Below are 16,259 nucleotides of genomic sequence, written 5' to 3' on the forward strand. Positions count from 1 at the left end.
TCGGATTGGAGGCCTTGAGGGATTAGGGTTTGAAACCTGGAGGCGGTCCGCTGGAGGGATGTCGTAGTTCTCTGCTCGGAGGTTGGACGCGGCGGTGATGTAGTCCATGTGGAAGTTGCTGTCGTCGTCCTGTTCATAGAGGGAACACACAATCATGGAACACCAGGTCAGACCTTAAGCCAGGCCTCAGCACAGGCACCATGCTCACATTCTGACATTAAATCATGATAAATGTGTCTTTTCCCTTAGGACAGACAGGGTATATATTGCGTTAAAGAATTAAAGTCTGCCAACAGCAAATCGCAGTTAGACCACTAAGTTTCTCCACTAGTTAAAAAGACAACATTTGAAAATGTACTGAAACTGAAAGTTATGATTCGACCAGCTTTGAAGATCTAAGCCTTTTGTCACTGCGTCATCCGACACAATCACACAATATACACACACACACACACACACACACACACACACACACACACACACACACACACACACACACACACACACACACACACACACACACACACACACACACACACACACACACACACACACACACACACACACACTCGGTCATCGGATTAGATGCGACTTCAGACTGGAACCGTGCCCTGAGTGACAGACAGGGCCGGTGAGGTCACTCCTCCGCTATGGCGCCTCCTCAGAGATCGGCGGGGTGACTGTCACTGCAGGGCAGGCCGTCGGAGGGGCCGGAGCGCTGTGGGGGTGTGTGAGGTAAGACGCGGCCGCGCAACCCGATAGCGCTGGATTCCACCCACACACATTCCACCCCGCCACGGTACGACCAGGCCAGGTAGGCAGCGTGATTAGGGAGAAGGGAGCGAGGGGTCTTTGTGTCCAAGGGGGATATCTGATATTTGCCCGGCTTACCTCATACGGACAATGCAGTGCGCCTTCATCATCGGGTGCCGTCACCCGATGATGAAGGCGCACTGCATTGTCCGCCGAGAGTTTGAAAAGTCATGCGAGGATAATAAATGGTAAATGGACGGCATTTATATAGCGCTTTTATCCAAAAGCGCTTTGCAATATTGCCTGACATTCACCCATTTATGCACACATTCACACACCGACGGCGGAGTCGACCATGCAGGGCGACAGCCAGCTCGTCGGGAGCAGTTCGGGTGAGGTGCCTTGCTCAGGGACACTTCGACACTCCGGGGAGTGAACTAGCAACCTCGCGGTTACCTAGGATCAAACTCACGTGGAAGGGTGGGCTTGTGACCCTAGGCAGGCTGGGAGCGAGGGGAGATGTGGTGCAAAGGTGATGCTGTGTGGAGTTAGTGTACGAGGTGAGAGGTAATGTCATTATGGGGGGGGGGGGGGGGGGGGGGGGGTCATCTGCTTCCAGGCTCTTCTTCTTCAAAAGACCAGTACACAGAGCCGTCAAAGTGCCCCAAAGCAGAGGGCAATAACATTCACCCGACGCCAGTCAGAAAGGGGACACATGAATGACAGTGGGCAACAGCAAACGTGAGCTCACAGGAATGGGTTAGTGTGCTGCTTCTCTTTTCTTCTTTTGTTTTCACTCGCTTGTCTTCACTTGTCTTTGTGTTCACTACACGTTTGACTGTTTGTTAGGTGAGTCATCGAGGAGCCAGCAGTCCTTCTAAGTTTAAGCAGAACTTCTGGGACTAGTAGGTGAGTGAAGGCACACAAGGTACAACTTGCAGATAAACAAGCAACTGGTGAACTGGGATATTTCCACTGCGTCTCAACCGCCAGCAACCCCTTGGTTTCTTGCTCTGGTTCGTGGACCATGTGGGAGCCGTAAGGCTTCAACTGCTCAATACAAAAAAAGAAAGGAACCACACTGACCACACTGTTTACTACGCACAATGGTTCTTTATAGCACTATTTCCCCCCAAAAAGGATGCGCACTTTAAAAAACTAAAAAAGTCCCTCCTGATGTTTGACGTCGAGACAGAGAGAGCACAGAACACAGACAGGCAAGCTTTGTTCACAGAAATCGGTTGGAGGGCCAAACACAGATTTGGGTCACAGAGAAACCCAGAAACCCAAAGAAAAAACAGCCCAAAAAACAGCTTGAGGGCCCCGGCACGGCGGAGCGTGACCACCGGCCCCCGGAGGTCCGGTCGTCGCTGTGTCTCTGTGGTGTCTGAAATGTGCGGTGTGTGCAGAAGAAGGATCCGTCTGCTTACCTTCTCAAACTCCACAGGGTGCATGTGCATCGCGGGGCCTTCCAGCGCCGGGGAACACAGCGCCTCTGTCAGCTGCTCTAGTCGGGCCTTGCCTGTTGCAGCGAATACAGGGAAACACCGTAAGGGCTGATTATGGTTCCACGTCGACGCAATGACCACGCAGACGCTTGGGTGCAAACTTCCACCCGAGGTTCGGGTTTTGGTGAGCTGATCAATCACACTCCTTGCTGTTGCGTCGCCAAATACATTTTTGGGGAGGCGTAGCCACTTAGGTCAGGGCCCTGTGGTGGACGCGAGGAGGGTCCGAAAGGACATAATGGGTCCGTTAAAAACCCCTTGCGTTGCGTCAGCGTCGAACCATAATCAGTCCAGGGCTCACCGGTCTTGGAGGAGGCTTGTGAGGAGACGCGAGCAGGTACGCCAACGCCAAGACTCACCGTCGTCAGTGATCCCCCGCTCCTGGTCCTCCTCCGTGATGGGCCTGTCGGAGAGCCTGGAGGAGGGCACGAAGGCGGGCACGGGGGTGTCTCTCAGAGTTACTCTAATGGCAGCGCAGTCCCTTGTCCCGGCGATCCCATAGATGTGCGCGTAGAGGTTAGCGGCCGCCACGATGTACTGCATATGGGGGTCCTGCGATCACAGCACACACACAACGGATCCTGGAACAATGAATCCATGCTGGGTTTCAATGGATTGAAAAACAGAACTTGATGGAACTCACTTTGTTTTGGTCAAAGGTCAGTGGGCGCGGGCACCGCTTGGTCCCCGACCAGAAGGGCAGCCCTGATGTGGTGAGCTAAGGAGAAGCAGATGGGGATTCTCTTCATCAGGGATCACAAGCTGAAGAAACAAGCACGCCAATTCTCACACATCTGCAACACACACACACACACACACACACACACACACACACACACACACACACACACACACACACACACACACACACACACACACACACACACACACACACACACACACACACACACACACACAGCGGTGGTCACACCAACTCGGCGGTCCCGAGTCACTCTGTTTCCCACATTTCCAGCATTCCTCGACTAAATGAAAGGCAGCTCGCTCGGATAATGCACGTCATGCTAAAGCGCATGAGCGCGATTAACCCTGCGTCGGACCGGCGGCGTGGCACCCGCACACAACTACGCCCGCGAAAAGCGTGTCATACAGAGTGTGTGTGCTAAGCGTGTACCAAGCATGGGATCTGATCCATCGGGACGGAAGAGGCCAGTTAGAGCTGGTTATCAGACACTTTGTTGGTCTGATAAGGGAACAAAGAGGCCTGGAGCCCTGATGTTGCCCAGTTTGACCCTGTGGTTTGAAAGTGCCTCTCTGTGTGTGTGTGTGTGTGTGTGTGTGTGTGTGTGTGTGTGTGTGTGTGTGTGTGTGTGTGTGTGTGTGTGTGTGTGTGTGTGTGTGTGTGTGTGTGTGTGTGTGTGTGTGTGTGTGTGTGTGTGTGTGTGTGTGTCTGACCCTGTGGTTTGGAAGTGTTTGTGTGTGTCCCCCACTGCGTGTCTGTCTCTCTGAACTGGTGGTTGAGAGTCGGGGGGGGGGGGGAGGGGGGGGGGGGTCCTTTGGAGCCAGGGTATCATTACAGTACTCATGTGTTTGCAGATAAGCCTATGTTGGCTTAGGGGTGGGGCACGGGGGGTTTTCTGGTCCGTAAAGCCGTGACTATAAAGCATCTAAGGCCACACTTAACCCATGAGAGAGGGGAAGTCCTCAGGTGGAAGAATGTCCACTGTTGTTGAAACTAACGGACAGTAAAAGTGCAGCCAGCCTCACATCAACAGGAGAAGTGTGATGAGCAGGTGAGGGTTATAAAACACCCTCCTAATTTCCCTGCTTTCATTCTTGTTGGCATCTCCAGACACGCACGCCATTCCGTGATGCAATCAGAGCGAGTGGAAACAAGCTTCTACACATCTGCCTCTAACCTTTGATCATGTGGAGTAACCTAGCAACTCCCCTCGGTCTCTTCTCCAGACGGCGTCTTTCCCTGACCATGTGATCCATGTTACGGTAGTGTCGACGTGTTTGTGAACCAGAAAGACATCCGAAAGTGTCACTGATGTGGTGACACGCCAACGTTAGCGGGCCTAACGCACTTCCTCTCCGCACACTCCAAGAGACACCACCGAAACCAGTGGGAGAGGAATAGAGGAACTGAGAAATGAGAAGAAACAACTGCCACTACAACTGCCGATGTGTGTGTGTGGGGGGTGTGTTTTGGGGGTGTTTGTGTGTGCTTGTGTGTGTGTGTGTGTGTGTGTGTGTGTGTGTGTGTGTGTGTGTGTGTGTGTGTGTGTGTGTGTGTGTGTGTGTGTGTGTGTGTGTGTGTGTGTGTGTGTGTGTGTGTGTGTGTGTGTGTGTGTGTGTGTGTGCGTGCGTGTGTGCGTGCGTGCGTGTGTGTGGCGATGTGTGTGTGTGTGTGTGTGTGTGTGTAGGTGTTTGTGTAGGTCTGCATGCATGCGTGCGTGTGTTTTATTTCCATCCATCCAAATGTCTTGGGGGTTCAGAATGCATAACATATCTCTATCACTCAATTATTGGGCCAATAAAAGAGTGGAACGTTTTTTTGGAAGCCTCGACTCGTCTACAGCATATAAGCAGCAGATGTTTTCCTAGAAAATATGCATAATGGGAAAGATACATTTCCTCTGTTGGTCTCGCTGATACCCAGAGGGTTTTAACTCACCCTGGATGGAAAAAAATGAAATGAAATGAAAGCCGTGTCAGTTGGAGGAATGTCTGTTACCTTAGCTCTAGCTCTGGCAGGGGGTACTGGGGTAACTGAGTCTCTGATTGGATAATGATTCCTACCTCCCCGTCACAGATGCCCAAGCAATGTTTGACATCACCCTGCTGCATTATACACCTTTACATACTGCATTCTGAAGATTGCTTTTCCTATTCTAGCGATGCAAAGGAGTGAGAGACTTATTAAAAGCATGTTGTTGCTCGCCCCAGTCTGTTCTAGTGACATTGTGGTTTGATTGACCCCTAATGTGGTCATGCATTCAGATTGATACTTATTGCCAGTTATCCAAATAAGTAAGGTGAACAATGAGATTCAATCAAAACCCAATTTAATCCAAACTTATTGGGTCGAGCAAAAATTGCTGATTGCAGCTCTAAGATATGTGTTTTAAAATAGTGTCAGCTATGAAAAGACTTGAATAACTGCATTCCAGACAAATGTTGCGAAGAAGACATCTAAGTCATGTTTTCGAGCATGATTCGAGCATGAACCTTGATGTTTATTGTACTTTTAATGCCGTGAACACATAATGTGGAACATTCCATGGCCCAACGCCAATATGTCAAGCTATCCTTGTGTCGCATTAAACCAACGACAGCTGTGAGAACCGTCACTCTCCTCGGCCTCGTCTGACGCTCTACGTGTCGTTACCTGATCAGCGGGGAAACAGTGCAGGAGCTGTCGGAGCTCATCGCTGAACAGGCTCTCCCACCGACAGCGCGCCCAGCGCACGCAGTCCTCCCAGCGGGTGGGCCGGTGACCCTGGGCTCCAAAGACCCCCCCCAGGACCTCCAGCGCCTCGGCCTCACCACGGCCCAGTGTCCGCTCTACGAAGCCCGGGTCCCTGGGGGGCACGGAGAGGAACGGCCCGTTAGCGACGGCTTTTGTTCAGCGCGGACAAAAAGGAACCACAGCACACGACCCTCGTGGAATGGATTGACGGGCGGAGGGCAAAATCTTAATTATAATAAGGACAAGAGCCAAAGTCACGGATGCGAGGGGGGGGGGGGTGGACGTGATAAGTTATCATCTCAGGGTCGTTTGTGTGTAAACATCCCACCGGATCCTCCCTTTGGCCCTGCAGACGACCTTCTCTATCGAAGGCTGTGTTTCCATATCAAGGTCAGTTTGGCCTTCAGCTGTACATTGTGTGGAGGAGAGTTCCTTTACTGTTGCCGCTGGGCCTATAGACATTAAACATGGCCCCAGCTGGATGATGTCGGTAACACAATCACTATGCACATCCTTTTCCCCAGTCTCACACCAATAACTACGACGTTGAATGAGCTCCGGATACATGTGTGATGCATGTGTTGGCTAAGCTTTGCTATTACACTCTGTGCACACTCTGTTCTCTAGGAGCACATGCATGCAATGCCAAGTGGGCCAAACAATTGTTTAAGAGCCCCCAAGGCTGATTCTCTCCCTGAGTGTAACTGGATTACAGAGCCTCGCAGGCCAATATCTCACACAGCTGGAGAACGACTGACTCTGCTGAGGGTTTTAACTCATCTCATACATGATGATTAGTAATGCAATGATTATTGCATTATCTCAATAAACTTGATTTGTTTAAAAAGAAAAATCGTCTCAAGTAAACAATGGAAAGCTATATATAATGGAATCAACATCACAGTGGTTCAGTACTATCAATGAGTGACTGGCAGCCTGCCATAGCAGACAATCCTGGCGGGGCTACGAATTAATAAACGAATGAAGAACGGCACAGGATATATCAAAAAATTAAAAATTAAAATCCTCATCCCCACCATCCACTGCATCATCCTCATCATTGATCGCCACCCCACTCATCATCACCACCATCATCACCACCCTCATCATCATCACCATCATCACCACCCTCATCATCATCACCACCATCATCACCACCCTCATCATCATCACCACCGTCATCATCATCACCACCACCGTCATCATCATCAACCCCCTCATCATCACCACCATCATCATCATCATCACCACCCTCATCATCAACACCACCATCATCATCATCAACATCATCACCACCCTCATCATCATCATCATCATCATCATCACCACCATCATCATCAACCCCCTCATCATCATCACCACCATCATCACCACCACCATCATCATCACCACCCTCATCATCATCATCACCACCACCATCACCACCCTCATGATTATTCATGACCACCTTCATCACCATCATCATCATCATCATCATCATAATCACCAGCCCTCACCATCATCATCAATTTCTGAATAGCATGGAAAATTGCAACCACATCATCATAAACTAATCTAAGGAAAGAAACCTAAAAACAAGGCTGGACTTTATGCTTCCATAATAAATCAGCTCAGATATGAAGAGAATAAACAGAAAGCCTTTGTAACGATTACCTCAGAAAGAGATTGACATTTTCCGGCACGTGTTTGAACCACCCCTCAAACTGGTCTCTGGCCCACTGGAACGGAATTACAAGTCACAACGTTACACTCATGTACAACACATTAGATAAATTCCTGTATTTAATACAGGAGTCCATCAAATAAACACATGAAATAAACAACATTGGAAAATAATGAGGTAAATGTGTGAAACAAAGACGGGTGTGATTCTGCTAGACCCTCCAATGACCCAGCATCACAGTGGCTGTGGATCGGTCACCTGCAGAGTGTGTTCGATACGGTGAGGGAAGTTCTTCAGCGTACACAGTGGGATGGCCCCCTCGGTATCGGCCTTGGGCTGTCCGTAGGACTCGGTCAGATGTGGGACCACCACTAGAGTGTGGCCCTTGGTCCCTAGGGTCCCGCCCTCCAGCATGGGCCTCTGGTGCAGCACACAGAGTTTGTCCAGATGGACCCCTGCTCACACAAACACAGCATGCTGCAGGACCTTTCACTGTGCAATGTTCATTTAGAGTGGGGCTATACCACGTTCTTCTGGTACAAACACACACACACACACACACACACACACACACACACACACACACACACACACACACACACACACACACACACACACACACACACACACACACACTAGGGATCGACCGATATATCGGTCGGCCAATATTATCGGCCGATATTCGCAGTTTTTACGTGTATCGTATCGGCCGATACGCGGCTGATTTTCGCCGATTATTATTTATTTTTTTTTATTATTTTTTTTTAAAATTTTTTTTTACTTGTTCTACCTCACCTGTTTTTAATATTTGTTAAATATTGTTCATCTACTTGTTCTTACTTGTTCTACTTCACCTGTTTTTACTATTTGTTAAATATAGTTTTTTATATTGAAGTTCAATAAATGTTCCTTTAAAAAAAAAATAAAAAAAAATAAAAAAAATCGGCTCAAGAAAATCGGTATCGGCGTATCGGCGTATCGGCTAAGGCTGATGAAAAAATATCGGTATCGTATCGGCCCTAAAAAAATCGGTATCGGTCGATCCCTAACACACACACACACACATGCAAACAAACAGTGAAAAACACACACACACACACACACACACACACACACACACACACACACACACAAATACACACACAAACAAACACACAGGCAAACACACACACACATACACAAACACACGCATACAGGCAGACACCTGACGTAAAGGTGGATAAAATAATATAGAAAAATTCAGGATGCATATAATACAGATATTTACTGGATCTGCATGCATGCACACACATATAGCATGCTTTTTTAATCCATGATGTATGTTTCTGAGGCTGCACCACTCCAAAGCCTTATTCGGGTTTAGTGTCGGCTGTATTTCACCACTCACTGGCCTCCACGTTGTCCAGGGCTGCGACCACGCCATCCAGACCCCTGAAGAAGGACCTATCGTAGACGCGCTCGCTCTCCGGATCCAGCCGGTTCTGGTGGGCTGTGATGTTCACACTGGGGTTCATCTCTCGCACCGCTTCCGCCGCCACAGACGACTTCATTTTCTAGGGGGGGGGGGGGGTTGGAGACAGTGCTGTTCATGTCATGATGGGAGAAGGGAGCCAGAACCACTGCGGGCTGAGTGATGGGAACACTGTGCGGTAACTCATACAAGAAATGAAAACAATATCCTGGGTGATTGATCAAAATAGAGCGGATGGGCTCGGAGATGCAAGTATTCAAGATCAGACGGCTGGAAGGTTTTGACTTTGAAACGTGACGATTGCATGACACCAAAATAAAAAGTTGTTTAAAGTTGTATCATATTATATATATTATTATTATTTTATTATTATTATTATACGGGTGTACTTCTTACTCCGATGTCTTGGGACCGGAACAGGAACTGTCGGTTCAGGTTGGAGCGCTCTATGGAGTCCATGTCTGTGACAGTGATGTGTCCCCCCTCCCCAGCACCCAGGCCCATGAGGGCAAAGTTCTTCAGCAGCTCACAGCCAATAGCACCAGCTCCCACCTTCAGAGAGACCCAGAAATGGACGGGAATACAGGGTTATGGGAAAAACCACCACTGAATGTTGTGGTGGATGATTCAAATACAAGGTGAGTTGTCCCTGGACTCACTCATGTGCACATGCATGCTCACGCTAGTGCACACACACACACACACACACACACATATGTGTGCGCGCACACACACACACACACACACACGCGCGCGCACACACACATTAGACTAACAGGAAACAGCAGAAAAAGTGTTGCAGGTCTCTGTTCACTAACACTAACAGGAAATGCCACATGAATCCAACTGCTTCCTGCATGTGTCAGCAGTCAGCATCTGCCAACAGTTGAAGAACCGCATTTCAATGACCAGCACGCCCTCTGTTGGACACCTATTAGAAGTGCACCTACCAGGAAATACTTGAGCTTCCCGAGTCTCTCCTGGAATTTAGAGCCAAACACAGCGATTTGGCCGTCGTACCTCGAACCGTCCTAGAAAAAAAATTATGACGGTGTGTAAGATGTTAAAATATCCAACCAGGAAGCTAACTATAGGATGCTCTGAGAAAGTATCGTAGAAATGTGCAAAATGCTTTACAGGTGAAAAGGTGCTGTCACTCAGTTGCTCGTCTTTGTTGTCGACGTCTTTGGGAAGACATTCCAGTGCATCAAAGTACAGCCACTGTATAAGAGGTTTAAACTTCCCACTGCAGGCCTGCAAAGGAAATACATACACTAGAGTGTTGTCCAGACCTATAGATTTGTCTTCAAACGGGGATACATGCTCAAAAATCTTTTACATCTATATATAAACAACCTATACAGCCATTATATATATACAAATTGAGAAAATTCAGCAACGTCTTTCTAAATACATAGAATATTTATTTTCTATGTAAAGATAAACAAATACAATGACAGGAAGTTACCTTCAGCACTTCCTGAGCAGCGACCCCTCCCATGAAGGCGTTGAGCGGGGCCAGATCCCCCCGAGCTGTGCGGGCCAGGAGCAGAACCACGTCTTCGTCCAGCGTCTCCAGCTGGGCCGACGCGTTCAGCCCCCTCACTATGTCCAGCAGCACAGCAGCGTCTGCCTGTCACGAGGGGACAGAACACAGCCAAGGGTCGGTCCCTTCTACGTAGTACCACATGACATAGATATGGGTTGTGGTGTAGGCTAAAAGGTTAAAGGTTACGGAGGTTTTTAGAGCCCGATGTATTGGTTGGAGGTTTTTCCTCATCCTCATCGTCCTCATCGTCATCCGCTTATCCGGGGTCGGGTCGCGGGGGGAGCAGCTCAAGCAGGGGCCCCCAGACTTCCCTTTCCCGGGCCACATTGACCAGCTCTGACGGGGGGATCCCGAGGCGTTCCCAGGCCAGTGTTGAGATATAATCTCTCCACCTAGTCCTGGGTCTTCCCCGAGGTCTCCTCCCCACTGGACGTGCCTGAAACACCTCCCAAGGAAGGCGCCCAGTGGGCATCCTTACCAGATGCCCGAACCACCTCAGCTGACTCCTTTCTAAGTAAAGGAGCAGCGGCTCTAATCCGAGTTCCTCACGGATGGCTGAGCTTCTCACCCTATCCCTAAGGGAGACGCCAGCCACCCTTCTGAGAAAACTCATCTCGGCCGCTTGTACCCGCGATCTCGTCCTTTCGGTCATCACCCAGCCCTCATGACCATAGGTGAGGATAGGAACGAAGATCGACCGGTAGATCGAGAGCTTTGCCTTGCGGCTCAGCTCTCTTTTCGTTACAACGGTGCGGTAAAGCGAACGCAATACCGCCCCCGCTGCTCCGATTCTCCGGCCAATCTCACGCTCCATAGTACCCTCACTCGCGAACAAGACCCCGAGGTACTTGAACTCCTTCACTTGGAGGTTTTTATCCACCGATATTGCCCAGTCACAGAAATATCTCCATATATATATATATATATATATATATATATATATATAGGAAAACCAAAAGTGGCAGTCTGCTGAAAAAAATGCTTTACCCCCAATTTGCTCATGAATGACAGGATGAAATTGCATAAACCACAAAAATAAAATCTTCCTTTCCAGATGTGCAGCAACAAAAATTTTGAGCGTCCCCCACTGACCTGAGACGTGGGCTTGGGAAGTCGGTGCTCCTTCTGGACAAACATATGGAGGCCCTGGAAGGCCAGATGCAGGGTCTGGTGCCTTGCCTTCTTCCCATAATCAGTCATGACCAGCAACTCAGGGTCCATTAACGCCTCATCCAATGGTTTCTGTGGATGGTGTTGGACTTTATTGATAAAAACGTCCTTTCTTCACCCACAAAGTATACTTTCGATATCCGTGGCATGAAGTTAAAAAAACAGTTTGAATACGTACAAATTTAATTGTCGAGGGCTGTTTGACTTCGGTCGCTACTCCACCATGGCCGGTCTCAGTAAAGCCAGAGGTGTCACCGATGGAGAACGAATGACCACCTGTTAGCAGAGTTCACGTCTCAATCTCTCAGCTCACATGTATACATTACAGGGATATCATCATTGCGAGTGCCTTGTTAAAGGTTGATATTCTTGGCCAATGTGTGTAAATAAAGACGACCACTTTGAATTTGAACTAAGCTCATGACTGTGGATCAAATCATTATCCTTTTTAACGGTCCTCTGTAACCGTTTTCTAGGAATTTTCTTGGTTCACCTAGGTGACAACATGAAGATGTGTATAATGTTGATGGACATACTGATGACTTTGATCTCCTGAGGACCCATGGTGTTGAGCTCTGCCATGCCCCGAACCTCAGAGAAGGAAACTTTGTGGCCATCTTGAAAACCGTGGTTCTCTTCGTCCAAACAGCTCACCAGGCCAGGATTACCCTAGAGGAGAGACCACGGTCATTCTAATAACGACCAAGTGAAGAACTGTATATCGCATAAATAGTCGCATTCCTAGTCGAACACGTAAAGTAGAACAAATGTTGTAGATAATAGTTATGAATTTGCATTCAGCTTTCTGTTGCTATTCTTAACAAAAAGAAGGAATGAGTGGACTTGAATGTCGACTAGAGTGTTAGAAGATGTCACCTTAGTGATGTAATTTATCATCGCAGTCATTGGCACCTCCCCGTCCCGGTCCAGCACGGTGAACTCCTCGCCAAAGTCACAGAACAACTGACTGAAATGAACCATGAGGACATTTATGTTAAATGGGCTGTAGGTATGATTTAAGAGATTTTATTTTAGTGTAATTTCTTAGCAATGACAAAGCCATCATCCATCAGCCATTAGTAGGCAAAACGCGCCGTGAAAATATTCTTGTTTTGAGTTGACTGCGCCTGCATCTAAATTAGCAGATTTTGACTTTTAGACCGCTCCTGGCTCACTTCTGAACCATCAGGGCCTTTTCTCAGTCCGATCAGGGCATCTCTCCTCTGATTGTTTCAGTAAGTCCATCTCTCCCCTGATTGGTTCAGGGCGTCCATCTCTCCCCTGATTGGTTCAGGGCGTCCCTCTCCACGTAGGGAGGGCGGGAGCAGAGAAGGACGTTTTTTATGGGTTGTTTAGTTGTCAAATATTGCTCTCTTCTGCTCTTTCCAGCCCTCTCTCTTCTCAACTCTCTTAGAGACAGCAGCTTTAACAGATGTTGTATTAACTCCTCACCCACAGAGTCCCCGGGTGTCGACCACTATGAACCGGATCCCATGGGAGTGGCAGTGGTTCCCCAGACGCTTCTGCTCCTCCAGCGTGGAGTCAGTGAGGACCACCACCTTCAAAACAGAGTCATAATAACCACCACACATTAGCCACATGGGCTAGGGGAGCCATAGGAGATGTGACGTCACACACACACACACACACACACACACACACACACACACACACACACACACACACACACACACACACACACACACACACACACACACACACACATAGACATAGACATCTTATAGATAGACGGAGCATCGAATGCTACCGTCTACTGGCGCTGACGAGACGCGGGGCCGCCATCTTGGAGTGGTCATCCGCTCCACTCTGTGTTCGAAATCGTTCCCTATCATGGATGTAGTGCACTAAATAGGGTGCACGCCATTTTGTAGGGTGTTCGAATTCTCAGTGGTCCACTATATAGGGCACTATATAGTGGACTTAAAATAGGGTACATACGATGTACCCTGCATGTTACTCCCGTATACCACAATGCAATGCGGTCGTCAGTTTCCGGAGGAGAAGAAGAAGCTGAATAACCGCGAAAACGAATACATTTAATGATGGAGTCTCCGACTTTCGTATATAAATGTCAAAAAAATGTTTGGGATTTAACATAGAAAATGTAACATTCAAAATTATTTAAAAAAAACTTGAACAAGGAAATGTAACATTCAACATCAATACAACCTCCAGCTTTCCTCGTGAGTGCCCGGTTTGTTTACATGACGTGGGCGTATCTGTCTGCGTCACACAAATACCCGGCGCATTTACTGACGCAAATGACGTTTAGAAATGTTCAGCGTAGTGTCCGAATTCTCGTTCCCTATTCCCTATATAGTGCACTATATCATGTACACTATATAGGGAATAGGGAACGAGTGTATAGGGAACGATTTCGAACACAGCTATATGTGTACGCTCACATACACACTCTCGCAAACTAGGGTTGGGCAATCGTCTACAAGCTTCCATCGTCCGATAGCGCCCCCTAGCGATCGCCGACATTCGATACTATCGGGGGGGGCAACTTTATAATTTTATAATAATGATTATTTATAATAATTTATCACTTTGAACAAAATCTATTTTTTTCTTAAAAACGATAACGATGGTCTTCTCCTTGGACCAGCGTGAGCCTCCGCTGATTTAAGTTTCGATACGTCGGTGCCGGCGGCGCTGTCATGATGACACACGCACAAATGCACACATGCACGCACATTCACACACTCACAAACACACAAATAGAAAAACACACAAGCACACTCACACACACATAAACACACACGCACAAATACAAACATGCACGCACACTCACACATGAAAACAAAAAATAGAAAAACACACTCACACACACATACACACACACTCACACACAAACACACATGAACACTCATTCAGAGAAGGTCACTCCCCTAGTGGTTTCTGTTTCATAGTGCAGCCCCTACTTCGGGGAGACTGGAGCCTGGGTGAGTACCTGGTACTGCATGAGCATGTCTTCATGCAGTGGGCCGGTGTGGGCAGACACCTGGACGCGGGGGTTCAGACTGGCCAGCCGGGGGAGGGAACACTCAGCCCGGTTCTGGCCGAGGTCAGCCTCGCGCAGGAAAAACTGTCGAGCAAAATTTGTTGAAACTTTCAGGCCCAACTAACTGACACCAAAAGAGACACAAAACAACGCTTCAGCGGTACTTGCGTGATGAGTGCATGAGTAGTACAGAGCAGGAAGGTGGTTGGTGCTACCTGGGAACTCAAGTGCTCCCACAGAACCTGGCCCTCGTCCTGCACCGTGACGGACTTCACCCCGGAGAGGATGACGTTGTGCGCTACCTCCACACCCAGGCCGCGCATGCCAGCTATCAGGATGTTAGCCTCACCCATCCGCTGCATTGCCTCACGACCTAACACATACCTGTGCACACAGAATACTATTGAAAGGGCCCCTATTTTACCACTAGGTGTGGGCATGATTGGCAATCACAAGCAATGGCGTCTTAGAGTACCATATTAAGCGCTATATAAATTTCATTTATTATTATTATTATTATTAATGGCTTGTAAGGACTCATCGGAAAATAGGGGCCCTTTCAAGGCACAGACACTTCACTGTTTAGTTTATTGACCACAGGGGACTGAGCGTATGTTTGTGTGTGTGTGTGTGTGTGTGTGTGTGTGTGTGTGTGTGTGTGTGTGTGTCTGTGTGTGTGTGTGTGTGTGTGTGTGTGCGTGCGTGCGTGCGTGCGTGCGTGTGTGTGTGTGTGTGTGTTGTCTCTGTGTGTAGGTATGTGTGTCTGTGTGTGTTTGTTTTTTCGTGTGATTGTGTGTGTGGATCGGTGTGTTTGTGTGTGCGATGATTAAGAACACATTAAGAACATGATCAATTCATTATATAACGCATTATAGTAGGCCTATAACAAATTATTAGGCTATAGGCCTAATACGTAATGTGATTATAAGTCAATATATTGTTTATATTCGCTGCATGCCTATTTAGCATTTTGTTGCACTCTGCAAAGATTAAGGTTCTCCGAAGGTGCATTTAATATGTTAATAGCCTGTGTTGTTTTTGTACTTACAGTTGCCGGGAATAAAATCCTTCGTCAATTTCTTCAAGCTCAGACATCTTTAAACCCTTAAAAGTAAACCTATATGAACAGCGAAGCGCAGAAAGAATATCTCAGTATCGATTCAATCCGACCGGTTTCTGGTAAACTATTTTGAAATTCTATTTCACTTTCGATTATCTTTGTGTTGCAATGTCTTGTAATGCCTTATTTTGACCGCTAGGGGGAGCTATATTATAACTCCCATGGTCACCTGTGTACGCAAGCCTAATGTTTTCTAACGTCAAGGGCGTAGGATATTTAATCTTCTTTTCTTTGTATTTATTCGTTTGTTCATTTGGTATTTGGTATTTATTCATTTATTTAAAGGACAGTGCACATTGATTAACATTTCTGTAAATGCGCCTGTGTTAGCCAGCAGGCTAATTTTCAACTGTAGTCCTTTGGCAAGATGTTATACTAGGCACATGGTGGCTGAAAATAAAATAACATATTAAATCACACAGCAATTGATATACAATTCATTTGGTGCTTGAGCAAAATCATTCCAACTGGGAGGGAGCAGACTATGTTAATTTGCAAATGTTAAGTCTGAACATAATTAGATTACAACCAATACATAATACCACCAAGTAACAAACAAATACA

General features: G+C 47.6%; 1 protein-coding gene across 1 annotated transcript in view; it reads right to left on the reverse strand.

Moving 5' to 3' along the window:
* Window positions 1-15,779, reverse strand: part of uba7 (ubiquitin-like modifier activating enzyme 7) — a 31,404-nt gene extending 15,625 nt beyond the window's left edge. The window contains exons 1-20 of the mRNA XM_060069936.1: window positions 15,624-15,779; window positions 14,791-14,959; window positions 14,525-14,659; window positions 13,000-13,106; window positions 12,424-12,514; window positions 12,084-12,216; window positions 11,726-11,823; window positions 11,470-11,619; window positions 10,297-10,461; window positions 9,966-10,082; window positions 9,779-9,859; window positions 9,225-9,380; window positions 8,745-8,910; window positions 7,616-7,812; window positions 7,348-7,412; window positions 5,614-5,806; window positions 2,905-2,979; window positions 2,621-2,813; window positions 2,184-2,275; window positions 14-129 (exon numbers count right to left, since the gene is read on the reverse strand). Coding sequence (XP_059925919.1) covers window positions 14-129; window positions 2,184-2,275; window positions 2,621-2,813; window positions 2,905-2,979; window positions 5,614-5,806; window positions 7,348-7,412; window positions 7,616-7,812; window positions 8,745-8,910; window positions 9,225-9,380; window positions 9,779-9,859; window positions 9,966-10,082; window positions 10,297-10,461; window positions 11,470-11,619; window positions 11,726-11,823; window positions 12,084-12,216; window positions 12,424-12,514; window positions 13,000-13,106; window positions 14,525-14,659; window positions 14,791-14,959; window positions 15,624-15,670 — 2,546 coding nt within the window. The 5' untranslated portion in view covers window positions 15,671-15,779. The remainder of the gene's footprint in view (window positions 1-13; window positions 130-2,183; window positions 2,276-2,620; window positions 2,814-2,904; window positions 2,980-5,613; window positions 5,807-7,347; window positions 7,413-7,615; window positions 7,813-8,744; window positions 8,911-9,224; window positions 9,381-9,778; window positions 9,860-9,965; window positions 10,083-10,296; window positions 10,462-11,469; window positions 11,620-11,725; window positions 11,824-12,083; window positions 12,217-12,423; window positions 12,515-12,999; window positions 13,107-14,524; window positions 14,660-14,790; window positions 14,960-15,623) is intronic.
* Between the last annotated feature and the right edge of the window lie 480 nt (window positions 15,780-16,259).

This window comes from Gadus macrocephalus, chromosome 13, assembly GCF_031168955.1.
Source record: "Gadus macrocephalus chromosome 13, ASM3116895v1".
NCBI classification, from domain to species: Eukaryota; Metazoa; Chordata; class Actinopteri; order Gadiformes; family Gadidae; genus Gadus; species Gadus macrocephalus.